A 20,651-nucleotide genomic window follows, 5' to 3' on the forward strand; every position below is an offset into this window, starting at 1 on the left:
TGAACTTTTTGTATGTTATAGCTTTTGGGCTCTCAAGCAGACAAACTCTTTCTTTAACTCCTTCTGATGAAGGGGATTTCTTGTCCAAGTCATAAGGAAATTGCTTTGAAGGACTCCCCTTATTCCCGTCAGTTCCTGGAAATCAAAGAGGCTTCTTATAAGAAATTCCCACTTTTAGGACAATAATCAAAAGAATTTGCTACAAATGCAAGTCAATTGAAAAATCTTTGGACTTTTAATGCCATTTGTAAAGTTCTTTCTTTTTAATCATAACAGAATTTTGGTGACATCGTTTTACTTTCTGGTGATAGAAAACTAACTATTGAAAGACTGAAAAATAGAATTTAAGGGAAGGTGAGAAGCTCTACAGGGGATTGGGACAAAAGTGTAAAATTCATTGTAGACTTTTCCTTGTGTTTCTCTCATCATTTCCCCTTAAACAAGTTCTAGTTAGTCACTTTAATTTATTCAAATTATGACATGGCATTAAAAAATTTAACCCCAAAGGTACTAGAAGTAGTTTATTTGATAGGGACAAAGTTCATAGCATCTGGACCAGATGACATTTGAGAGTTCATTCATCTCTCAATTTATGTTTTGTGAAATTTCTCTCTAGAAAACCTCATAGTGCTAACTAGCTAGGTGATCCTAACTGGGGCTTGAAGCAGTAGGATCATCAGTGAGTGCTTAAGAAAACCCTCAATAAAAAACAAAACAAACAAACAAACAAACAAGCAATTTTACTTTTTAAAAGTCTACTTTCTGCTTGGTGTTTTATATTCTTTGTTCATTTATATGTGTGTGTGGTATATACATTGTGCTTCTTGTGTTACAAAAATTAAATTCTTGTATTTAACACAAAACTACATCCATATCAAACCAAAAAAAATTAAGGTAAAGGTCAGGCAGCATTAGTTGACTAATTCCACAAAGAGGTAGAAAGGTAATTTGAACAAATTTACTTTTCTTTCACACTATGTTTACAAATGAAAAAAACTGAAATCACTTATGCAAAAATTTCCAACCAAAATAACACACCTTAATTGTTTTTATTTTAGGTGAAAGGTAAGAAATTTCCCCTTCCCATTTCCATAATTCTGAGATCAATTCTTCAGTGTGATCTGAGCATCAACATTCTTCTATAAGTGAGCAAGGACAGATAGAAAGTGGATTTATATTTAGTTGATCTAGTAATTTTCATTAATTAAATTTTACTAATATTCTTTCAACTCAGCTTATTTTTCCTCCTTAAATAATCTTTAATTATGTTATGATTTGATAATGCTCTTTTAAATTTTGAGCTCTATTTAAACAAACCAGCTAGAATAGTTCATGGAAATCACCAGATTAATATTAGTAAATAAACCAGTTAAAACTAGCAGTTACAACTGGGAATAAAAGTGTTTCTTCATTGTTGTCAAAAGGCAATAACCTGGAACATTACAACAGCCTTTCCTTCTTCACTAAGAGAAAAAAAGTATTAAAGATTTTAGTTCTGCTTTAGCAACTTGGCATGTGTATTAGGTATATATGAACAGGTGGGACAATGTCTGAGTCTCTTTGCAATGGTGACAGTTACAGTCAATATATATCCCTTATTCATTAATCCTTTTATTTGTTAACACTTTTTAATACTAGAACAATATTATCTTTGGATTTACTGAAAAACAGGTGCATAGGTACTTGACCGGTTCTCCTAAATTAATCCTTTAAAAACTAAAATTCATTTAATCTCTAAGGTTATTATTACTAATTGTCTATCCCATTCTTTTTCTTTGGATGTGATTTTGGTGGTTAACCTACCTCTTCCTACTGATTTCAAACAAATGCTGAGGTTTAATTCTGCATCCCTTCCCCCCCTTCCAGTTATTGAGTATTTTAATCTCTAAGTTTCTCTACAACTCTGAATTTCCATGATCAAACCTGTGCTTGCAACATTGGCATTTTAAGTCTTCACAAAATGGAAAACCAAGAAGAGAAAGTTAGTATTTTTCTACACCTTGCTAAAATACTACATTCTGAAAAAGCAAACATTTTTATTTTGACAAAATTACTCTGTATTGAAGAAACACTTAAAAATCTTGGAGGAATCTTTCAGTGTGTTGGGATCTAGACACATTACAATTCTTTCAGGTTTTGGAGGGGAGGGATGGGGAGTGTTAGATTATTCTAAGAGGTATAGAAGTAACTTCCTCATTAGATATGAGTTGGCTTAAAGGCTCATGATCCTAGGCAAAACATTCCTTGGAGGGACACAGAACTTGGAATCTATTTCTGAGTAGGTTAAATGGATCTTAATGGTGTGTGTGTGGCGGGAGGTGGGGGGAAGAGGTAACAGAGTTAAAGAATATAAATAAAGCCTTTTAAAACTCAGACTAATCTGAAAACTTCTCATTTGAAGAAGGCAAGACTACACTAGAAATCTGTCCTCTAAAACTCTGGAATTTTCCTTAACAGGCTAGGATCTCATCACCACTTAAACAACCTCTGGCACTTCATATATACACACCATACTTGGGTCTGTTGTTTTGTGAATTTTATTAAAAAATAAGCATATGCCTGAGTTTTATAAAAATTTACACAGTGTATGTACACAGATACAAATAAAATAACATTAAAAATAAAAACCACACCTGCTTTCCAGGGGCAGTGGCCCTGGCACTCAACATAATTTATAATGCTAATTTTGTAAAGAACTATTTAGTCCCAAAGGGCCACAGTTAGATATCACTGAACTACAGATAAAGCTGTAGCCCGTTACCTGCAGTATTTTCAATTCAAAAGTTTTTTTTTTTTAATATAAATAATTTAACTAGAAAATCCATCAACAAATTCGGTTAGAATTATGCAGTTTTCGCTCTTTTGGCACAGTGATGCATTGGTTTATAGCAGAGAACTGACCTAAAAACTCTGACATTCTCACACACAAACACACCAGCAAATGCAACCATACATACACAGAGTGGGGCCCTATGTTCCCCAAACAGTAGTCTCATCATATATTTTATGGAATTGTTCCCTGATCAAGCTGCAAATTTCTTTTGCCTAGGAAAAATCAAGGGAGAATTGTAAAGGGGTTAGGGTTGAAGGGGTTCTGGGTAAAGAAGAGAGGAAAAGTCATGTAGTTTAAAGCAATGATAAAGATTCGCTTTGGTCCATTAAATGACAAAATAAAACAGTTTTTGGACTAATTAAGTAAAAAACATTTGTTGAAAATGCATTTGGCTTTAAGGCACGTGAAATTTAGGGTTTTTGTTTGTTTTGCTTTGTTTTTGTTTTTGTTAAATTTCTGGGTAGAGAGCAAAACCCAGAACTCAGATTTTCTCTCTTCTCCCCCTCCCATTCCTCAACCCAAATACCACCACCTTCTCTCACCCCACAATTTCCCATTTAGGCGAGAAGAGTCTCCATGGGGTAAGGTTGGTAAGTGTTGGGGCCGCATCCCGAGGTTGCTTGTAAGGCTCCGGATAATCGGAGGGGGCAGTACAACTGAGAACTTCCCGCAATTAGCGGGCTTCGGAACGCCTTGGCCTGGGCTGCAGAGGAGAAGGAAGGTGAGAGGAAAAGCTGCGGCCCTTGGAGGTGCTCTGTACGAGGCTCGGAAACCGGAGCCAGAGGCGTCTCCCTCCTTCGAGTCTCCAGGAGAACGGGTTCGCCCATTCCGTATGCGTATAGCTGCAACAGAGTCCCGCCTGTAGTGGCAGCCCGCGCACCTCCCCTGGGGAACAGCGGGGACTGCTGCTGGGGGTGCGGGGCCGCAGAGAAGGCAGTTAAGGTCTGGTATCCAGCAGCGCCCGATAAGGAAGAAGTGCCGGCGGCGGCCGCGGACCACAGCAGCCTCGAGGGTTGGGAGTAAGAGCGAGTCTCTGTGTCCTGGTCTCCACCGCGGCGGAAGGGTTTGCTGAGGATGCTGTCTATGGCAAAGGAGCTGGAGAATTTGCGCGCGGGGCTCGTATTTTCCTCCTTGCAGCCTGAGGAGTAGGGGGACGGAGACAGGGACGAGGAGGAGGTGGAAGAAGAAGACGCTGAGCCCGCACCGCCGCTGCCGGGGACACGGCCCACCGAGGTCAGGGGAGGAGGAGGAGGTGGAGGCGGCGGCGGTGGCGGCGGCAGCAGCAGGCGGGCGGCGCCGGCCGGGTGAGCAGCTGCCACAGCTGCAGCCGCGGCTGCGGCCGCTGCACTGGGGGCGTTCTCCTCGGGCTGTAAAGACGCGGGCGCCGCCGCCTTGTGACTGAGCCTCTTGCGGCGGCGGCGGAAGACCCCGTCAGCGAAGGTGTACTCGCTGTTGGGGTTGAGCATCCAGTAGTTGTCCTTGCCCCAGGGACGCGAGGGGTCGCGCAGCACCTTAACGAAGCAATCGTTTAGCGAGAGGTTGTGCCGCACGGAGTTGCGCCAGCCAGTGTAGCTGCCTCGGAAAAAAGGAAACTTGCCCATGAGATACTCGTTGATTTCGGCTAGGGTCAGGCGGCCTCCGGCCGAATCCCGAATAGCCATGGCGATGAGCGCGATGTAAGAGTAAGGGGGCTTCGGTCGCCGGGTGTAGGGCTTGCTTCGCCCGCCCCCTCCTTCGCAATTGCTGCCACTGGGGTTGCCGCCGCCGCTGCTCCGGCTGGGGTCTCCTTCTGCCTCAGTGGAAGCGCCTTCAGAAGCTGGGACTGTCAATGAGGGGTCTTCCCCGGAGCAGCCGCCCCCGTTCCCTTCGCCTCCGCTGTTGCTGCTGCTGCTGTGACTGCAGTCGGTCGCCAGCTCCCCTGCAAGGCTGCTGCACGATGGGCTGTGGGCTGTGCAGTCCTCATCAGAGCCCAGATCATCCTCGCCCGTAGCCAGGAGGGGCGATGACTGGATACGGCTGCCGCCTGCGCCTTCCAGGTCGCTGATCGTCTTGTCCTCGTAGGAGGTGCGAGGGATGAAGATCTCTAACTTCATCCCACTACCACCTCCGTGTCTCTCTCTCTCTCTCTCTCTCTCTCTCTCTCTCTCTCTCTCTCTCTCTCTCTCTCTCTCTCTCTCTCTCTCTCTCTCTCTCTCTCTCTCTCTCTCTCTCTCTCTCTCTCTCTCTCTCTCTCTCTCTCTCTCTCTTATTCCCTTTCAATCTCTTTAGATTCCCCTTTTCCTATGTCCTCTCCTTGCCCACCTGTATTGTCTTTCCCTTCGGACAGCTCCCCCGGACACCGGACAGAAGTCAGAGGAAGTAATTTGCAGGTGGCCGAGATGGAATCTGTCTTGAATGTCTGCGGCTTCTTCCCTTCCCTTCTTAGGAGAAACTGCTGCGTTTTAGTGGGCAATGCGATTCTTCCGATGAATTTTGGAGGGACTGGTGGTTGTATTAAGGTGTGTGGATATAAAGTGGGTGCTGTCTCCAGTCAGAGGAATAAGTACTCCTTGAAGGGGGAGGGAAGAGCACGGAGGCCCTAGTACCCAGACTGCGCTGGTTCGGGGTGAGTTTGTCAGACCGATGGTGTTTTCAAATTTCGTCATCCGTCAGGAAAAAAAAAAAAGTTAGTGCCTTCGTCCCCTAATGCAAAAAGGATTTGTATTACTGTCCATGATGGCAGCAAAGAAAAGTAAATAAATAAAAGATATATAAATTCCAAAGAATGAGCTCTATGACCCCACTCTCTCCCGATCTCTTCTCAGGCTTTTTCTTCGTAGTAGAAGTTCAGATGCTCCCGTGGGCCTCTAGTTTTGCTCTACTGGGTTCAGTCCCCGAGGCCGCAGCAGTAGCAGCCTAGTTTTTATTATTATTAGCATTATTGTCGTTATCTCCTTCCCTTTCCCTAGCTCGGTCTCTCCTCCACCTTCAGACCGGCCCAATATAACCCTCTGCTGTCTCAGCGGAGGCGGAGCTTCACCCCTGATCTGAAAGGCTGGTGGGTGGGGAGACAAGGTAGCAAAGGTGGGCAGCGGTTAATGGGCGAGATCAGAGCCGTAATTATCCCAGTGACATGGAGAGCTTGTTGGAAAGTTGTTTCGAGCAGGTTGTTTGTTTTGTATCTGCCAGGTTCCGCCCTCCTCCTCCCTTCCAATGATGGACGGCTGGCAATAAACTTCGCTGTGTGTGTGTGTGTGTGTGTGTGTGTGTGTGTGTGTGTGTGTGTGTGTGTGTGTGGTGTTTTGCTTAGCAAACTCCTCCTTTCCAGGTGTAAAGGGCAGAAAAGGCATCTGGATGGAAGAGACGAACAGCTCCCGCCACGTTTTGGGATTTAGAAAACTATCTTTAAATGCAGCTATGTTGGACGAAGAGCTGGGACGCGATGGATTAAACCCTTGGGGAGAAAACCCAGAGAATGCTTTAGACTGTCAGGACCGCTGGTGGCGTGGAATTCCAGGTGCTGTACAAAGTTTGATCAAATGTTCAAAGCTCAAGGCTGCCGTCTGTCCAAACTAAGCATCAGACATGTTTTTGCATGTAAAGTTAAAACATTATGGGGGTGAGGGGGGAGAGGAGATGTAAAAACCCCGATAGGGAAATCATATAGTAGAGTATAAGAAAAATAAATAAATAAAAGCGAGAACTACGCATATCAGGCGAATAGGTCTTTGGAAAGGACACTTCTCTTACTTGATACTTACCTTATAAGTGCCTCTTATAGTAAATACTTTCCTTCATATTATTCCTTTTTAAATTAACTCTCTCTAATTGAGAATCTCTCTTTATATTCTAAAACGTCAATATAATATTCTGATTGAAAGCTTGTCTGCCTGAATTTTATTAACACATTTGATTTCTTCCCAAATGATCTCTTCCTCGTATTAAGAAAAAACAAACAAACAAAAAACCCAACAACAACAAAACAAACAACAACAACAACAGAAAAAAAACGGCTTCAGTTTTCTTTGAGATGGGGAAATGCCTTTGCCACGGGACGTTAAGTCTCCTCATTCTTTCTCTTTTGGGGGCAGTAGGTACTCCTTTTGATTCCTGGGGTTGTCCGTGGATTTGCCTGTGTTGAGCACCTTTGGGGAACTTGAAAAAATCTTGGACTAAATCAGACTGCAACTTCACCTAAGTTTTGGAAAGTAAACATTTAGGGACGAGTAGGTATGTCTCAAATGGGTGGATTGGAGAACTCAGTCATTTCTGTTCACCTCCTCACTTCCCTTTTGCTTTTAATAAGGGTACCTGGATTTGGCAACACTCGTAGCCAGAAAATGAAGGGCACATTTTTAGAACATGAGAATGTCTTCCCTCTTCCTTTCTTCCCAGATTATTTGAGAGTTTTAGCAAAGGACTGAACCTGGAAAAAGCATCGATATGAATTTTAAGGAGAGATTACCGGTTTTTTGCAAAGGCGACAATTTCTAACTGCATGGTATTACTAAGGTTAAGGTTCCTCCTTTTTCCTGCCTTTGTTGTAAATAGCAAGGGTGAAGCAAGTGTGGGGGAGCTTACCTTTGATGTTTATTTCTTTACCTTTCCACCATTTGTGTCCAAAACGTACACAATACTTTCTTATCTTTATTCAAAGAGCTTTAAAGTCATTCAAAATGAAGTGGGCAAACACATATGAGAGGATTTTTTTTTTTTTTTTTTTGAGGGAGGGATGACCATTTTCAGAGATTAGAATGAATTACATATTCGGGGGTGAGGGAGAACTGAGCTATTAGGCTTTTAGAAAATTTTCTGCCATCATGGCAGGGGGATGTTTGGTTACCCCAGAGGCAAGATGATTGGGAAAACAAGGGAAATAGAAATCTTCATTTATTATTATTTCAAAAGTAATTTTAAATAGCTTTTTAATTTTTCCAAATACTTGCAAAGATAGTTTTCAACATTCACCTCTGCAAAACTTGTGTTCCGAATTTTTCTCCCTCTCTCCTCCTCACCCCTTCTTTTAGACAGCAAATAATCTAAAGTAAGTTAAATATGTGTGCAATTCTTTTAAATATATTCCCATATCCATCATGATGCAAGAGAAAAATCAGATCAAAAAGTGAAAAGAAAAAAAAAAAACAAGTAAAGGACAACAACAAAGTGAAAATACTATACTTTGATCCACATTCAGTCTCCATAGTTCTTTCTCTGGATGCTGATGGCTTTCCCCATCATGTTTATAGGAATTTCCTCTTCAAAAAAATTATTTCTTATATTATTTCCATGGAATATCATAGGTTTATAGCTAAAGTAATCTTAATGATCATTCAGTCCAATTCCTTCTTTTTTAAAAAATAAAGAAACTAAGGCCTAGAGAAGGAAATTACTTGTTAAGATCACACAGCTACAAGTATCAATGAATTATCACTGTTTTATAGCTAAAACTAGTAATTCCATGAGGATTCATTTGACAGCCCATATTTACCACAGCAACCTTCCCTTTCTTCTGCTCCCAGACTGACCCAGTGAAAACAGAACCAGTAGGAAGTATTCTAGGTGACAAAAAGCAAATTCTTTCTTCAGGTACTTTAACCATCAAAATGATAGTGCAAGCTTCAGCTCCCTCCAGTACATTCTTAGCTCTGGACTCACCAGTGCATTCACAATAGGAGGAGTCCAAGTGGGTCCATCACTGGTCAGGGAAAACTCTCTAAACTGAGATGATGGAGGGAACTCAATTTTACATTATTTTTTCTAGAATTAGGTGTGACCTTATAAAGGAAATTCATACAAGATTTGAGTGTGTGTATATCCCAAACTTGGTGTGTGAGAGAGAACTACTGGCTATCAGGATCTCTGGGAATTTATAACTTTGCTTTCCACCCTTATCTCCTTCTGCCTCAAGGGGCAGACTAGGTCTTAAGGTCTGTGTTTGCCCTCTTTGGGTAAGCCGACCAGGTTCGGAATTCCACTGGATCTTCCACTCCCTAGTTACCAAACAAAGGAGCAATTGTTCCTTACCCTATACAGTTTTACAAAAGAAGTGTTTGTTTTGGTTGCAAAGGTTAATTCTCTTTCTTCTCCCCTTTCCTTTCCCCCACCCCTTTCCTTTTGCCAAATCAAAGCCAAACATGTTAAAGCATTGAGTAGAGAGGTCTAGTGGACAGTGCCCATCAAAAGCTTCACTGGAATCTTGATCTTAGGATCCTGTGGTTGGAAACTGCAACTACCAAACTCAAATCCCAAAGATTGTAGGGTTTAGAAGAAAAGGTATAGTCTAGGAAGCTCACAGCCTAAGGGACCAATGGTCAAAGGGAAATCTTTTCCATATTATAAATGTTCTGGAATTGGTACTCTATATGGCAAGTTTGCTTCTCCCCACTTTAAGGAAAACAGCCCATGTTTCCTTGGCACATAAATGGCTTTGTCTGAATGGGAATTAAATTCTTTTGGAATTGCTTCCACTTGCTTCATGACCTTGCAAAGATTCCTCAAGAAGATTTTGATGTTTTTGAGATGGAGTCATCACTCCATCTTGAGACTCTTGAGTAAGGATTATTCACTTTTGAGGATGAAGTAGGAATTTTGGAGACTTGAATGAGTTAGGTGACCAATACCTCAGAGGTGCCCAAAGAAGAAATGTTTCATGAATTTAAAGCATTCAGGCCAGTGTCCTTCTGGGATAGACATAGAAATGATAGAACAGAGTTAAAGGGTTGAATAGTATTTGGTAAATAAAAACAATGGTAGTTCTTTCCCCAATGCCAACATAAATATTATGTTTTAGCTATTTAGGGATTTTTTTTTCTCTTCCTCCTCTCTCTAGTTGCTAGTTAGTGGTAATTTTACAGACTAATGAATCATATATTTTCAGCTAAACCATAGCGTAATTAGGATTGGGATTTGGGTAACCTGGATGTGTAAGCAGTGCCTAGGTTAAGGTAACTGGATAGGTGTTGAAATTTGAGCAAATCAATTTATTTCTTTGTTTCTTCTGTAAAACATAGGGGATTGAACCAGATATCCTTTTAGATCATGTCCAGCTCCCAAATTCTTTGAATCTATGAGAGGGGCTCATTGCATGTCACATTGGACACAGGATACTTGATCTGTATATGCATTGCTAACCCAGCATCTTGGGCACAGCAGTATTTGTCCTGGACATAGTTCAAATGCCCGAAGTCTGCTTAGTTCCTCTGCATAAAAAGCTTCCCAGAAATGCAACTTTTTTTTTTTTTTTTTTTTTTTTTTTTTTTTTGCTGCCAAATTTGCTGTCCTTAGGGGATAATTATTGATTTGTTAATAATGAAACGATGAAGGTGGATATGGGCTAAAACCCTTGCTAGTACTAAAGACACATTAGTTTATGTCTTTTTTTTTTTTTCCTACTCTTTTATTTCTCTGAAGTTAAGGAGATAAACCTAACAAGAACAAATTCACATTTTCATGATCTTGTGGTGTACCTTAAATCCTTAAAGTGATTTTAGATGATAAGGGAAGATAATGCATGGATATTCGGGAGCTAGAACTAATGAAAACAACTATTTAGAAAATATCTTGAGGATTTAAAACTTTCCATTGTTAGGTAATAGTTTATAATTTCCCTTCGTAAAAACTGCAACCTGGGAAGAAAATAATTGCATTCCTGTAATTCCTAAGATGACTTTGCAGACTGGCAGTACTCTATAATAGTATTGATTATGAGTTTTATCAAATGCATGGAACATAACCTTCTACCAAAGGAATTTCAAAATATTCTTAATCACATTCTCTAATCCTCTACTAATTTATTTGAGCTTCTTGCCAGATAATAGCCAAGGAGGTATAATGTTTATATTATCCACTTATATTTCAGCTGAAGGTAGACACAAATACTCAAAGTAAGCAAACTTAAAATGCTTCCAATTTGGAAGCAAGGAGTGTGCATTAACCCATTACTACACCATCATTAAAGAAAGGATTTCCCAGGAAAGGATTACTATAGAAACAGTATGACAGTAGAATCCATTTAAACAGTTGAATGAAGGTTGAACTCTATGGATTCAAATTTTATTATAGACACTAAGTGTGTATGGGAAAGTCACTGAAACTCTGGGAATTAGGCTTAGTTTCCTCATCTATAAAACAGAGATATTACTTCTACTTTTTTAACAAAATTATTGTGAGAATCAAATGTATGCAAAGTCTTTTGTCCGACTTTGAGGCTCTATGTAAACTTCAGCTATTATTATTATGTCAACAAGTCAACCCTTCAAAGACGAGGGATTTCATTGACATCAACAATGGGATAGCTCGAAAGAAAGATTGGGTCAGAGTTAAGGCAAAAATAGTAATTATGTTAAACAAATGAGGAGCAGAGGAAGAATAGACACAGAGGCATTAGAGGCGGATGAGGGCTCAGAGTTCTGAAAACTTATTCACATTGGGAATGGATTAAATAGGCAACACTACGTGTATACCAGGAAGACTATAATGTACTCCAAAATCTTTAAACAAATAAGGGGGGGATGGGTGGATGGAATAGCAAAAGGTGAGGGAAGAAAACAAGGGAAGGCTCCATGGGGGGTGGGGAAGAGGTTAAGTAATAGCAAAGTAAGTTAAGGAGCAGAATAGAGTTAGAAGGCATAGGAAAAATATATGTATGTGTATGTAGGGTGGGACGATGTGTGTGTGTATGTATGTATATATCTACATATGTATACATAAATATATCCTTTCTTAATTATAGTCTGCTTGAGGGTGAAGAGATGAAAGAAGGGGAAAAGAATACAGTAAAAAAGGTGCTCAGCAGAGAACAAAAGAACAATTAATAAGGAAGTGTATGCTCATGAATATAATTTCTTCTAATATATACATATATATGTATATATACTTTCTTGAACTGGTTATATTTGTTATATATTTAGAATCCTTTCTGATGTTCTACTGGTATATGACAATATTCTCTTTTGTTTTCTTTTGTTTTATATTCCTTTTCTATTTTTCTTTTTCCTTTTTAAAAAATAAAATAAATTTAAAAAACTAAGATGAGATTCCTGGCTTTTCCAGGTCCATCAGACTTTCCATTTAACTTTAGAAATAAATGGAGAAAATATTTGGGGAGGAAGACAGTTATTGTGCTTCATTTCATTCACTGAATACCTACTATGTACAAAATATTGTGCTAGTCTAAAAAGGTTCAGGAAGCAAAATTTATATTATGAATTCTAATGGAATATACAGTATAGCAGGGCAAAAAGGCATAAGTACAGATAATTCACAATGCATGCATGATATCACATGATAAATATCTTAGTGAGGTGTAAAATGCTGGCAAGGGGGATGATGATGATCATCAAGGTCTATCAATGAAGGGTTGGGGGGAGTTGGCATTTAAATTGGACTTTAAAAGATGAACTCACCAAATAAAGGAGAGAGGAAATTCCAAGATTAAGGAACAATGTGAGCAAAGTCATGAAGATGGGACATAAAGGACATATTTTGGGGATAGAAAGTAGTCTAATTTGGCTAAAAAATTAAGTATAACAAAACAACCAAGAGCTAAGGTTGGTAACAATTTTCTTAGCAGCTTCTTATGCCAGAAATGCTTTCTTCTGATCTACTTTTTGGATTTCTGCTCATTGTTTAAAGTCCAGCTCAAATTCCACTTCTAAGATATCATCTCTAATTCCTCTGAGTAGTAATTACTGCACTCTCTGCTGCCTCCTCCCCAATATTTGCACCTTTTATTATACACTTAACATTATTGTGATATGTCTCATCTCATATTTCTAGTAAACTAAGCTCTATGAGGGCAAGAAGTATGCTTTATCTAAATTTTGTATCTCTTCCACCATCCATAGTATCCTGTACTCATTAGATGTTTAATATACTTTTGTTTAATTTAATTGGGATGTTGATAATCATATGTTTTAGGACATTACTAACGTAGGAATTTGTTTTGCTAGACGATGTATATATATATAGCTATATCTATCTATTAATAAAGAGAGGGGGCATTTGGGATGTGTGTGTATGTCTATGTGTGTATGTTTAATTAACTTAATGTGTAGGAGGTGGTAGTTGTAATTAGGAAGGCCATTTTAATTTTGAAATATTTGTTATTTGGAAAATAAAAATGGTGTAAAGACCAACAACAGTTAAGGGCTTCTACTTTTGGAGAGTGGGTCCAGGCCCAAACATGCATACATATAAAGAATATGAGAATTAGGGAGATTAAGTAATTTAGCTAATAACATACATATAACTAATATAGCATATCTTTCCACAACTGGATGTAAACTGGGAAGACCTTTCAAAAAAAACCATCTCTGATGCTGCTAATGAAGGAAGAAGGAAAACATTTATCTCTGAAGATAATCTAGTGACTTGGATGGGTTAAATCTTTGTTTTTAGAGTGGTACTATATTCTATTTTTGAAGTGAAGGAAACATACTTCATAGTTGTATTTCCTTCACTTTTTTTTTTGTTGAAAAGAAGGTAAGTTAGATAATAATTAGGAAGGAATGTGGATGGAACACCCCCAAATTACTATGCAATCAGAAAGCTTCCTGCTTGGCTGAAAATGAGTCTGGGATTGAAAAATGGGTGAAAAAAAATCAGATTGATTCAATATTTTTGACCTGGAGAAATGCCAAATCTACTGATTTGGAAGATGTTTTGCTGTAGAAGATGCCATTATTTTCTGGGGGCAATGAGGAAACCAGATGTTCCCGGCTTAAAAAGGATAATTAAGACCAAGATAGACTTAGCAATCTTTACTTTAAAATTCTATAAGAAAATTTAGGTATTAGTTTCTGCCAATAATTTCATTTTCTTTTTTTAATAATGTACCTTATCTGGTGATTCCCCTCCTTTCTCAATTTATATTTTCTCTGTTTCCTTCTTTAAAAACAAAGCTCTGTTGAAAATGAATTCTTGTGGTCCAGAAAATATGGCAGCATGGTTATGAAGGAAAAGAGGAATCAGAAGCCAGGCTAGAACATCCATTTGTTTGCATCTGTAGTAGTAGAAGGTTGAATAATTATAGAAGGGGTGTGGCAGATCTCTGACTTCAAGGAACTGAGTTGGTTCAGCAACTAGTAGGGTCAAGAATCCTAGTTCCTGAAGTTGGAGGATCAGAGATCAGGGAAAGTTTAGAAAGTAATGAAAGGTGAAAACTCTAGTCTAGTAGCAAGTTTCCAAGAGGATCTGTTGCCCCAGGAATTTCACTGAGACTTGTGTATATCCTTCCAAGTCAGGATTCCAACTACCAGACCAGTTCTACTAAAAGAAAGATAAGGAAGAACAGAAAACAGATTGGGGTCTTTTATAGAAGATCAAAATATTTTAAGTACCCCAATGATTTATGAAAGCTTCTCTTAAATGGTGGAAGATTTGCAGTCTTCATCAACTGAGAGCGTAAACCACAGTGTTGCAGTCATAGATTTTTGGAAATCTTGAAATGTTGCCTCCCATACAGAATGTAATTCTAAAGAAAAGTGAGTGATTTCAAACAAACATAGTTTGGTTTTATGAGTAGCTAGATCACTTGGTATATGGAGCACTAGAACTGAAGTCAGGAAGACTCATCTCCCTGAACTCAAATCTAGATTCAGATATTAAATGCGTCCTAGGCAAGGCACTGGACCTTGTTTACATCAGTTTCCTCATCTGTAAAATGGGCTGGAGAAGGAAATGGCAAACCACCCCAGTGTCTTTGCCAAAAAAATCCACAATTGAGTCATGAAGAGTCAGATGTAACTGAAATGACTGAACAACAACACATTTTGGTTTTAAACTACAATGGCATAGTTACTTTCATAAGTCAAAGAACCCCAGAAGGACAGATTTAGGATGGTAAGGGATCTTAGATTATCCAGTCTCCTCATTTACTGATGAAGCTATTAAACATCCTCCTACCCCCTATAAATTAGCTCACCCATGAATCAAATCACAAGTCCTCTGCTGCCAGATCTAATGCTTTTTCTAATAGACTTTCTAAAACCATATTGATTATAATGGATCAATATTATCTTTGCAAGATCTGGTAGCATTAAAATAAAAACCTATTTGTTTCATCATAATAAAAATAGTATTTAATTTTTATTTCCAAATTCAAGCCTGGGAAGACTTCTTTTATAACTTTCTGCCCTTACATTATTTAGTAGGACCAGAAAGACTATATACACACCCACACACCCACAACATGCATACACCCACACATATATGTTATATAATATTTATATGTAATATAAGAATAAAATAATGCTTTTGAGAGCATGGAGTGGTCACCTCTCTTTCTAATTGCTGACTCATTTCTTTATTCTTCTCTCTGGTTCTATGGCAGTTGTGGGTTATCCTCTAATATTACATAATCTCCCTTATTAATTAATCAATTATATCAAAGCCTCTGTTTCAGTTAAACAAAGAAACTTCTTTTCAATCAGCTTTTGCTTATCTCACTCTTTATTTCAAACCCCATTACTCAGTTTCATAGTCTTACAATTTAAAAGCATATCAAATAATACAAAAGACGTGTTTCAACAATGTAATATAGTGACAAAGTTTACAGAATGATCATTTTGACTATTGACTGTACTGCTGACTTTTCAATCATTGTAGTTTTGTCTGTCTTCTAGGACTTTTAATGGATTGTGACTGTTGCACATGCTGTCAACTTCTTGAAGTCACAAGTGAGAGTTGAGTGAATCAGTTGGATACCAAAGGTACAAGAGCACTTTATAAGCCCTCATACCAGAGTTACTAATCCTTCTGAACATCCCATGCACCTTGACAGCTTCATTTACTTACTGTGTGCTCCTAGTCAAGTCACTTAACATCTCAGTTTCCTCATGGGGAAAGTAATAAGAGCATCTACCTCAAAGGGTTATTGTGAGGTTCTAATCAGATGATAATTGTAAAGTGTTTAGCACAGTGTGGCTAGCACAATAAATGGTATATGCATTTTTAGATATTATTGCCATAAAAGACAATCTGTTATCATAATTTTTCTTCATATTCGACTGCTTCTCTCCCAAAGTTCTCTTTCTTCTTGAGAATTCAGCAATAGAATCCATACTATCCCTAGGAGAGAGTGTTGTTATATAATATAATATAATATTCTAATAATAAAATTGTACTACAATTAACTATAAATTATATATACAAATAATTATGATTATAATATTGCAGTAATACAAAAATACAAATGTGTCTCAGATTATGGATTATTGACAACCAATGTGGTTTTGACTAAAGGTGCTGAGAGCAGAGAGAAGTATTTTTCAAGGATAGCCTTTGTTAGATACAATAATGATTAATAACTTGAGTTCAAATCTAGCCTCAGATACTACTAGCTATGTGATCCCCAGCAAGTCAATTTTCCTCTCTATATAGTGGAAATAATAATAATATTTATCTCCCAGAATTGTTGTAAAGATCAAATGAAATAATTGTAAAGCACTTAGAACAGAGTCTGGAATATAGTAAACTTCATAGAAATATTAGTTATTATTGCTATTCAGTCATTTTTCATTTATGTCCAATTCTTTGGGACCTTATTTGGGATTTTCTTGGCAAAGATACTGGAATGGTTTGCCATTTTCTTCTCCAGCTCATTATACAGAAACTGAGACAAACCGAATGAAGTGATTTGCTCAGGGTCACACAGCTAGTAAATTCCTGAGACCAGATTTAAACCCAAGAAGATTGCTTCTTCCTAACTTTACGTTCTTGCTCTGTCCACTGAACCACCCAGTTTCCCCTAGATAATAATAGTGCTAGACTATGAAAGAAGTAGGCATAGAAAAAATGGATAGGTATGAGTCTCCTTGATGAGGTGACAACAGCATTATGCCTATCAGCATGTACATTCTCTTTATTCCGATTGAACCCTTTTTTAAGGATAGGAGACCCTCAGAGATATAGGCATTTTTTATCTCTCTCTTTTTTAGAGAATCTTGAATAGATCATACGATAACAACAAGTTGTAGCAGCCATTCATTATTGAGAGTGGAATAGGATTAGAAAGTTTGCCTTGCTGCAGGGAGGGCCTGATTGAGATTAGTTAACATAAATTTGGAAGGGACCCAGTCAGCACATTTTTGGGATTCTTATGAATTCAGGGTAGACTGAAGTGAACTCAAACTGGCTTCTCAAAACTGATTGTTAAATTTTTACTGTGAACATATGCATCCTGGAAAATAGCTACAAGCCAGGATTTGATTTAAGAAAGCAATGTAAAAAAAAAATTTAATACAGATTAAATTTAAGTGCCCCCTGAGCCAATTGCTAGCACACTCTTGAATTTTTTTCAATTCTATTCAGTAACATATACATAGGAATGAAGGAAACAGATACTAAGAGTAATTCAGGCTCAGTACTTGGTAAGTCATGATTGATAAGACACAAAAGATTTTGAGATGGTAGAAGTGTAGTGTTGCGTACCAAGGGGGTAGTTATAGGGAAAAAAGGAAAATATAGCTAGAACAGGGATGATGACTTGCAAAAGAACTAAGGGATAGAGGGAATGGAGATCACAATGAAGATGGAATGTGTTTAGGAGGAAGAAAAAATGGGATAATAAAATATTATGGAATAATTAAAAAAGAAAGGAACAACAAAGGAAAAAGGAATATTGGAGTTTCTGAACATGGAGAGAATTCTTAAGGATGATGACAAAGTCATGTGATTATCTCTCTGTGTAGCTGAGGTAAAATGGAAGAGTAGGTCATGGGAATTGAGTAGATTGAAGAACTGGGAAGTTAAGGTATTTGGTGGGTATCAATGTGTATGTTGAAATACTTAAGGGAAGAGAGAAAGACTATGATCTAGGCACTGAATTCATGGAAAAATAAAGGTGAATGTTCTGGGATTTTATAGAAAACAGCTGTCAGGATCTAGTTGAGTGGCTTGACATTTCATTCTATTAGTGTTGGGGAAGATATTGGCTCATTAAAGAATCCCCTTTAAAGACTTACATGAACTGATGTTGAATGAAGTGAACAGAACCAGTAGAACATTGTACACAGTGACAGAAAGATTATGTGATGATTAACTGTGACAGACTTAGCTATTCTCAGCAATGTGGTGATCCAAGACAATTCCAATAGACTTGATATGGAAAATGCTACCTGCATCTAGAGAAAGAACTATGGAGATTGAATGGAGTATTTTCACCTTTCTTTTTTTTTTTGTTTGTTTGCTTTTTCTTTCTCATATTTTTCCCCTTTGTCTGATTTCTTTTCATTGGTATATATTGCAACCTGTCTAGGATTCTATGTAACTCTAGTAGACTTACTCCTTATAAATAATTCATAAAAGAGCTATTTAAGGTGCTGGAAGACTTTCTCTAGATCTTTTATTATACCTACCATTATAACACTTGGGCTGCCTAGCTTGTTATCTCAGTCTCTTGCTCTGTGATTTGCCTACTTCCTCATCATACATTTTCTGAATATCTTTTACCTCACTTCTTAAGCTCAGGTCGCATTGCCTCAGTATACCCTGCTTTTCTCTCTCTTTTATTCTAATTGGAGAGGTTAGACTTTGGACATCTCCCAGATTTACATTTAAGGAGGGGGTCTCAAACAGCCACATCATCATTTCCCACCTGTCTGCTCTTCTGGATTTTATATTTGTTTGTTTTGCAATACTTTGAGTTCTGAACTGTCTCTCTTCCTCCCTCTCAACCTGGCATTAGAGAAGGACTATCTATCTATCTATCATCTATCTATCTATCTATCTATCTATCTATCTATCTATCTATCTATCTATCTATCTATCTTTCTATCTATAGATAGAGACATATATACACATGCATATATACACATATAGATAAATAGATACACATAAATATAAAATCTATTATATAGGAATATAGATATATAGCCAAGTGGAGGGAGGAAGAGAGGTAGAACACTCTCAAAGGACATAAAAAAGAAGATGAAAAAGTTTGGAAGCTGGAAAAGTTGGACTTGGGATGGGAAATTTGTTCACCAGTTGAAGTTAGAAGGAACATCTAATTACTCCTTAGATGATAGAGTCAAGCACAATATCTATTTCCTTCAGAGAACTGTAGCTACTTTGAGAAAGAACTTCATGGAGAGATGAAACTCATATAACTTTTATGCTGATTATTATGAATTTTCCAGGGAAGCTGCTGGATCCTTAAAGAATCCTCTTTATAGACTTACATGAACTGATGCTGAGTGAAATGAGAAGAACCAGGAGAATATTATACACAGTGACAGCAAGATTATGTGATAATCAGCTATAATAGACTTAGCTCTTCTCAGCAAGGTGGTAATCCAAAACAATTCCAATAGACTTGGGATGAAAAATGCTATCTACATCCAGAGAAAGAACTATTGAGAGTGTGGATCAAAGCATAATATTTTTACCTTTCTATTTTGTTTGTTTGCTTTTTCTTTCTCATTTTTCCCCTTTTGGTCCTATTTTTTTTTGTATAACATGACAAATATGGAAATATATTTAAAAGTATTGTACATGGATAATCTGTATCAGATTGCTTGCTGTCTTGGGAAGCAGGGAGATGCTTGAGGAAAGGAAAAAAATTAGGAATGCAAAGTCTTACAAAAATGAATGTTGAAGACTATCTATACATGTAATTTGGAAAAAACACTATTGAGAAAAAAAAGAATCCTCTTTATAAGAGCTGAGATGATCTCCAAAGATGTCAGAGGACAATTGCTCAAAATAATTCTACTCCAGTCATTCTTGAGAACAGCTAACTCCCCTCACAAAATAGGGACGAAGCCTTGTTGTCTATAGTTATCAGTCAGTTCCTTGGTTGTCTTCTCTGTGTGTATTGCAGAATTGGGGTTTTACAATGTCCTTAAGAAATGTCCATCTTGGTTTCAGTGCTCTTAAAGATTCCTACCACTTTGTATAAGCTCTTCATGGTACTGATAATGGTCCTGTAATTTATCCTGAACCTGCCTTTTCCGCCATATCTACTCCCTTTCAATAGAGACAGATTTTTTTTTAATCAGTCTTCCTTTAAGAGTCACTCACAGACCTCTTTAGCTGAGTAGCAAATCAAAAGATAGAATCAATATTTCTAATTTCTGTTACAGAATGTCTGGAAATTTAATCTGAGTCAAACAAGTGCCAGCTTGGAAAAAGCCAGGAAAGAAAAAGGAAATTAGGGGAAGAAATCTAGAGAGGTGGAGAAACAATACTAAAAAACACCAAAGGAATTGTAAAACTATTTGTCTTTAAAATGTGTGTGTGTATGTATGTATAAATGTATAACTTTTAATAGTTTTAGTAAAGTTATTTTATGTAAATATTCTGTTTGATAAGTGATTTTTGGTAAATTGTTATCATAATGAACTGTGGCTACCAAATAATCCTTTCACACAGAGTATCTTTCTCTTCTGTGTAGTTGGAATGGTTTAACCACTTCCCAAAGTGCTCTAACTCATTTACAGATGGATTACTTGTGTGTCTCTGGATGTAAAGTTTATGATTGCAGAGACACAACCAAACTGCCAACATGCTTCCTGGCTTGTAAAAGAAAATAAAACAGAAATTCTGTTTTTTAAAAAAAAATGTAGTCCAACTATATAACACATATTTCTATATAGCAGTCCATTTTTTGCAGAAATAACATTTCTCTTCACAAGTTTTTTTTTTAATTTTTAAAAAAATTTATTATTATTATTATTTTTTTTTGTGAACCACAAATAACTCCAACCATGCCTGATAAGTTTAAAAGCAATACCAGGGATACATTTGCATTTAAAGAACACAAGATATTTTTGAAGTAAGATTAAACACAATGAAGAATCCATGGTTTTCCTTTTTAAGACTTATGAAAGTGCCCAGGAAT

At 37.6% G+C, this 20,651-nt stretch overlaps 1 protein-coding gene across 1 annotated transcript; it reads right to left on the reverse strand.

Annotated features, from left to right (window-relative positions):
* Positions 1–508: 508 nt before the first annotated feature.
* On the reverse strand, positions 509–5,967 carry FOXQ1 (forkhead box Q1). Its single transcript, XM_074270379.1, has one exon. It carries the CDS (start codon positions 4,924–4,926, stop codon positions 3,391–3,393), a length of 1,536 nt encoding a protein of 511 aa, XP_074126480.1. The 5' UTR covers positions 4,927–5,967; the 3' UTR covers positions 509–3,390.
* Positions 5,968–20,651: the final 14,684 nt, after the last annotated feature.

This window comes from Sminthopsis crassicaudata, chromosome 1 (genome assembly GCF_048593235.1).
Source record: "Sminthopsis crassicaudata isolate SCR6 chromosome 1, ASM4859323v1, whole genome shotgun sequence".
NCBI lineage: Eukaryota > Metazoa > Chordata > Mammalia > Dasyuromorphia > Dasyuridae > Sminthopsis > Sminthopsis crassicaudata.

Bases quoted from the DNA above. Each gene is read 5' to 3' on its own strand.
- FOXQ1 (XM_074270379.1), bottom strand. From the start codon at position 4,926: ATGAAGTTAGAGATCTTCATCCCTCGCACCTCCTACGAGGACAAGACG.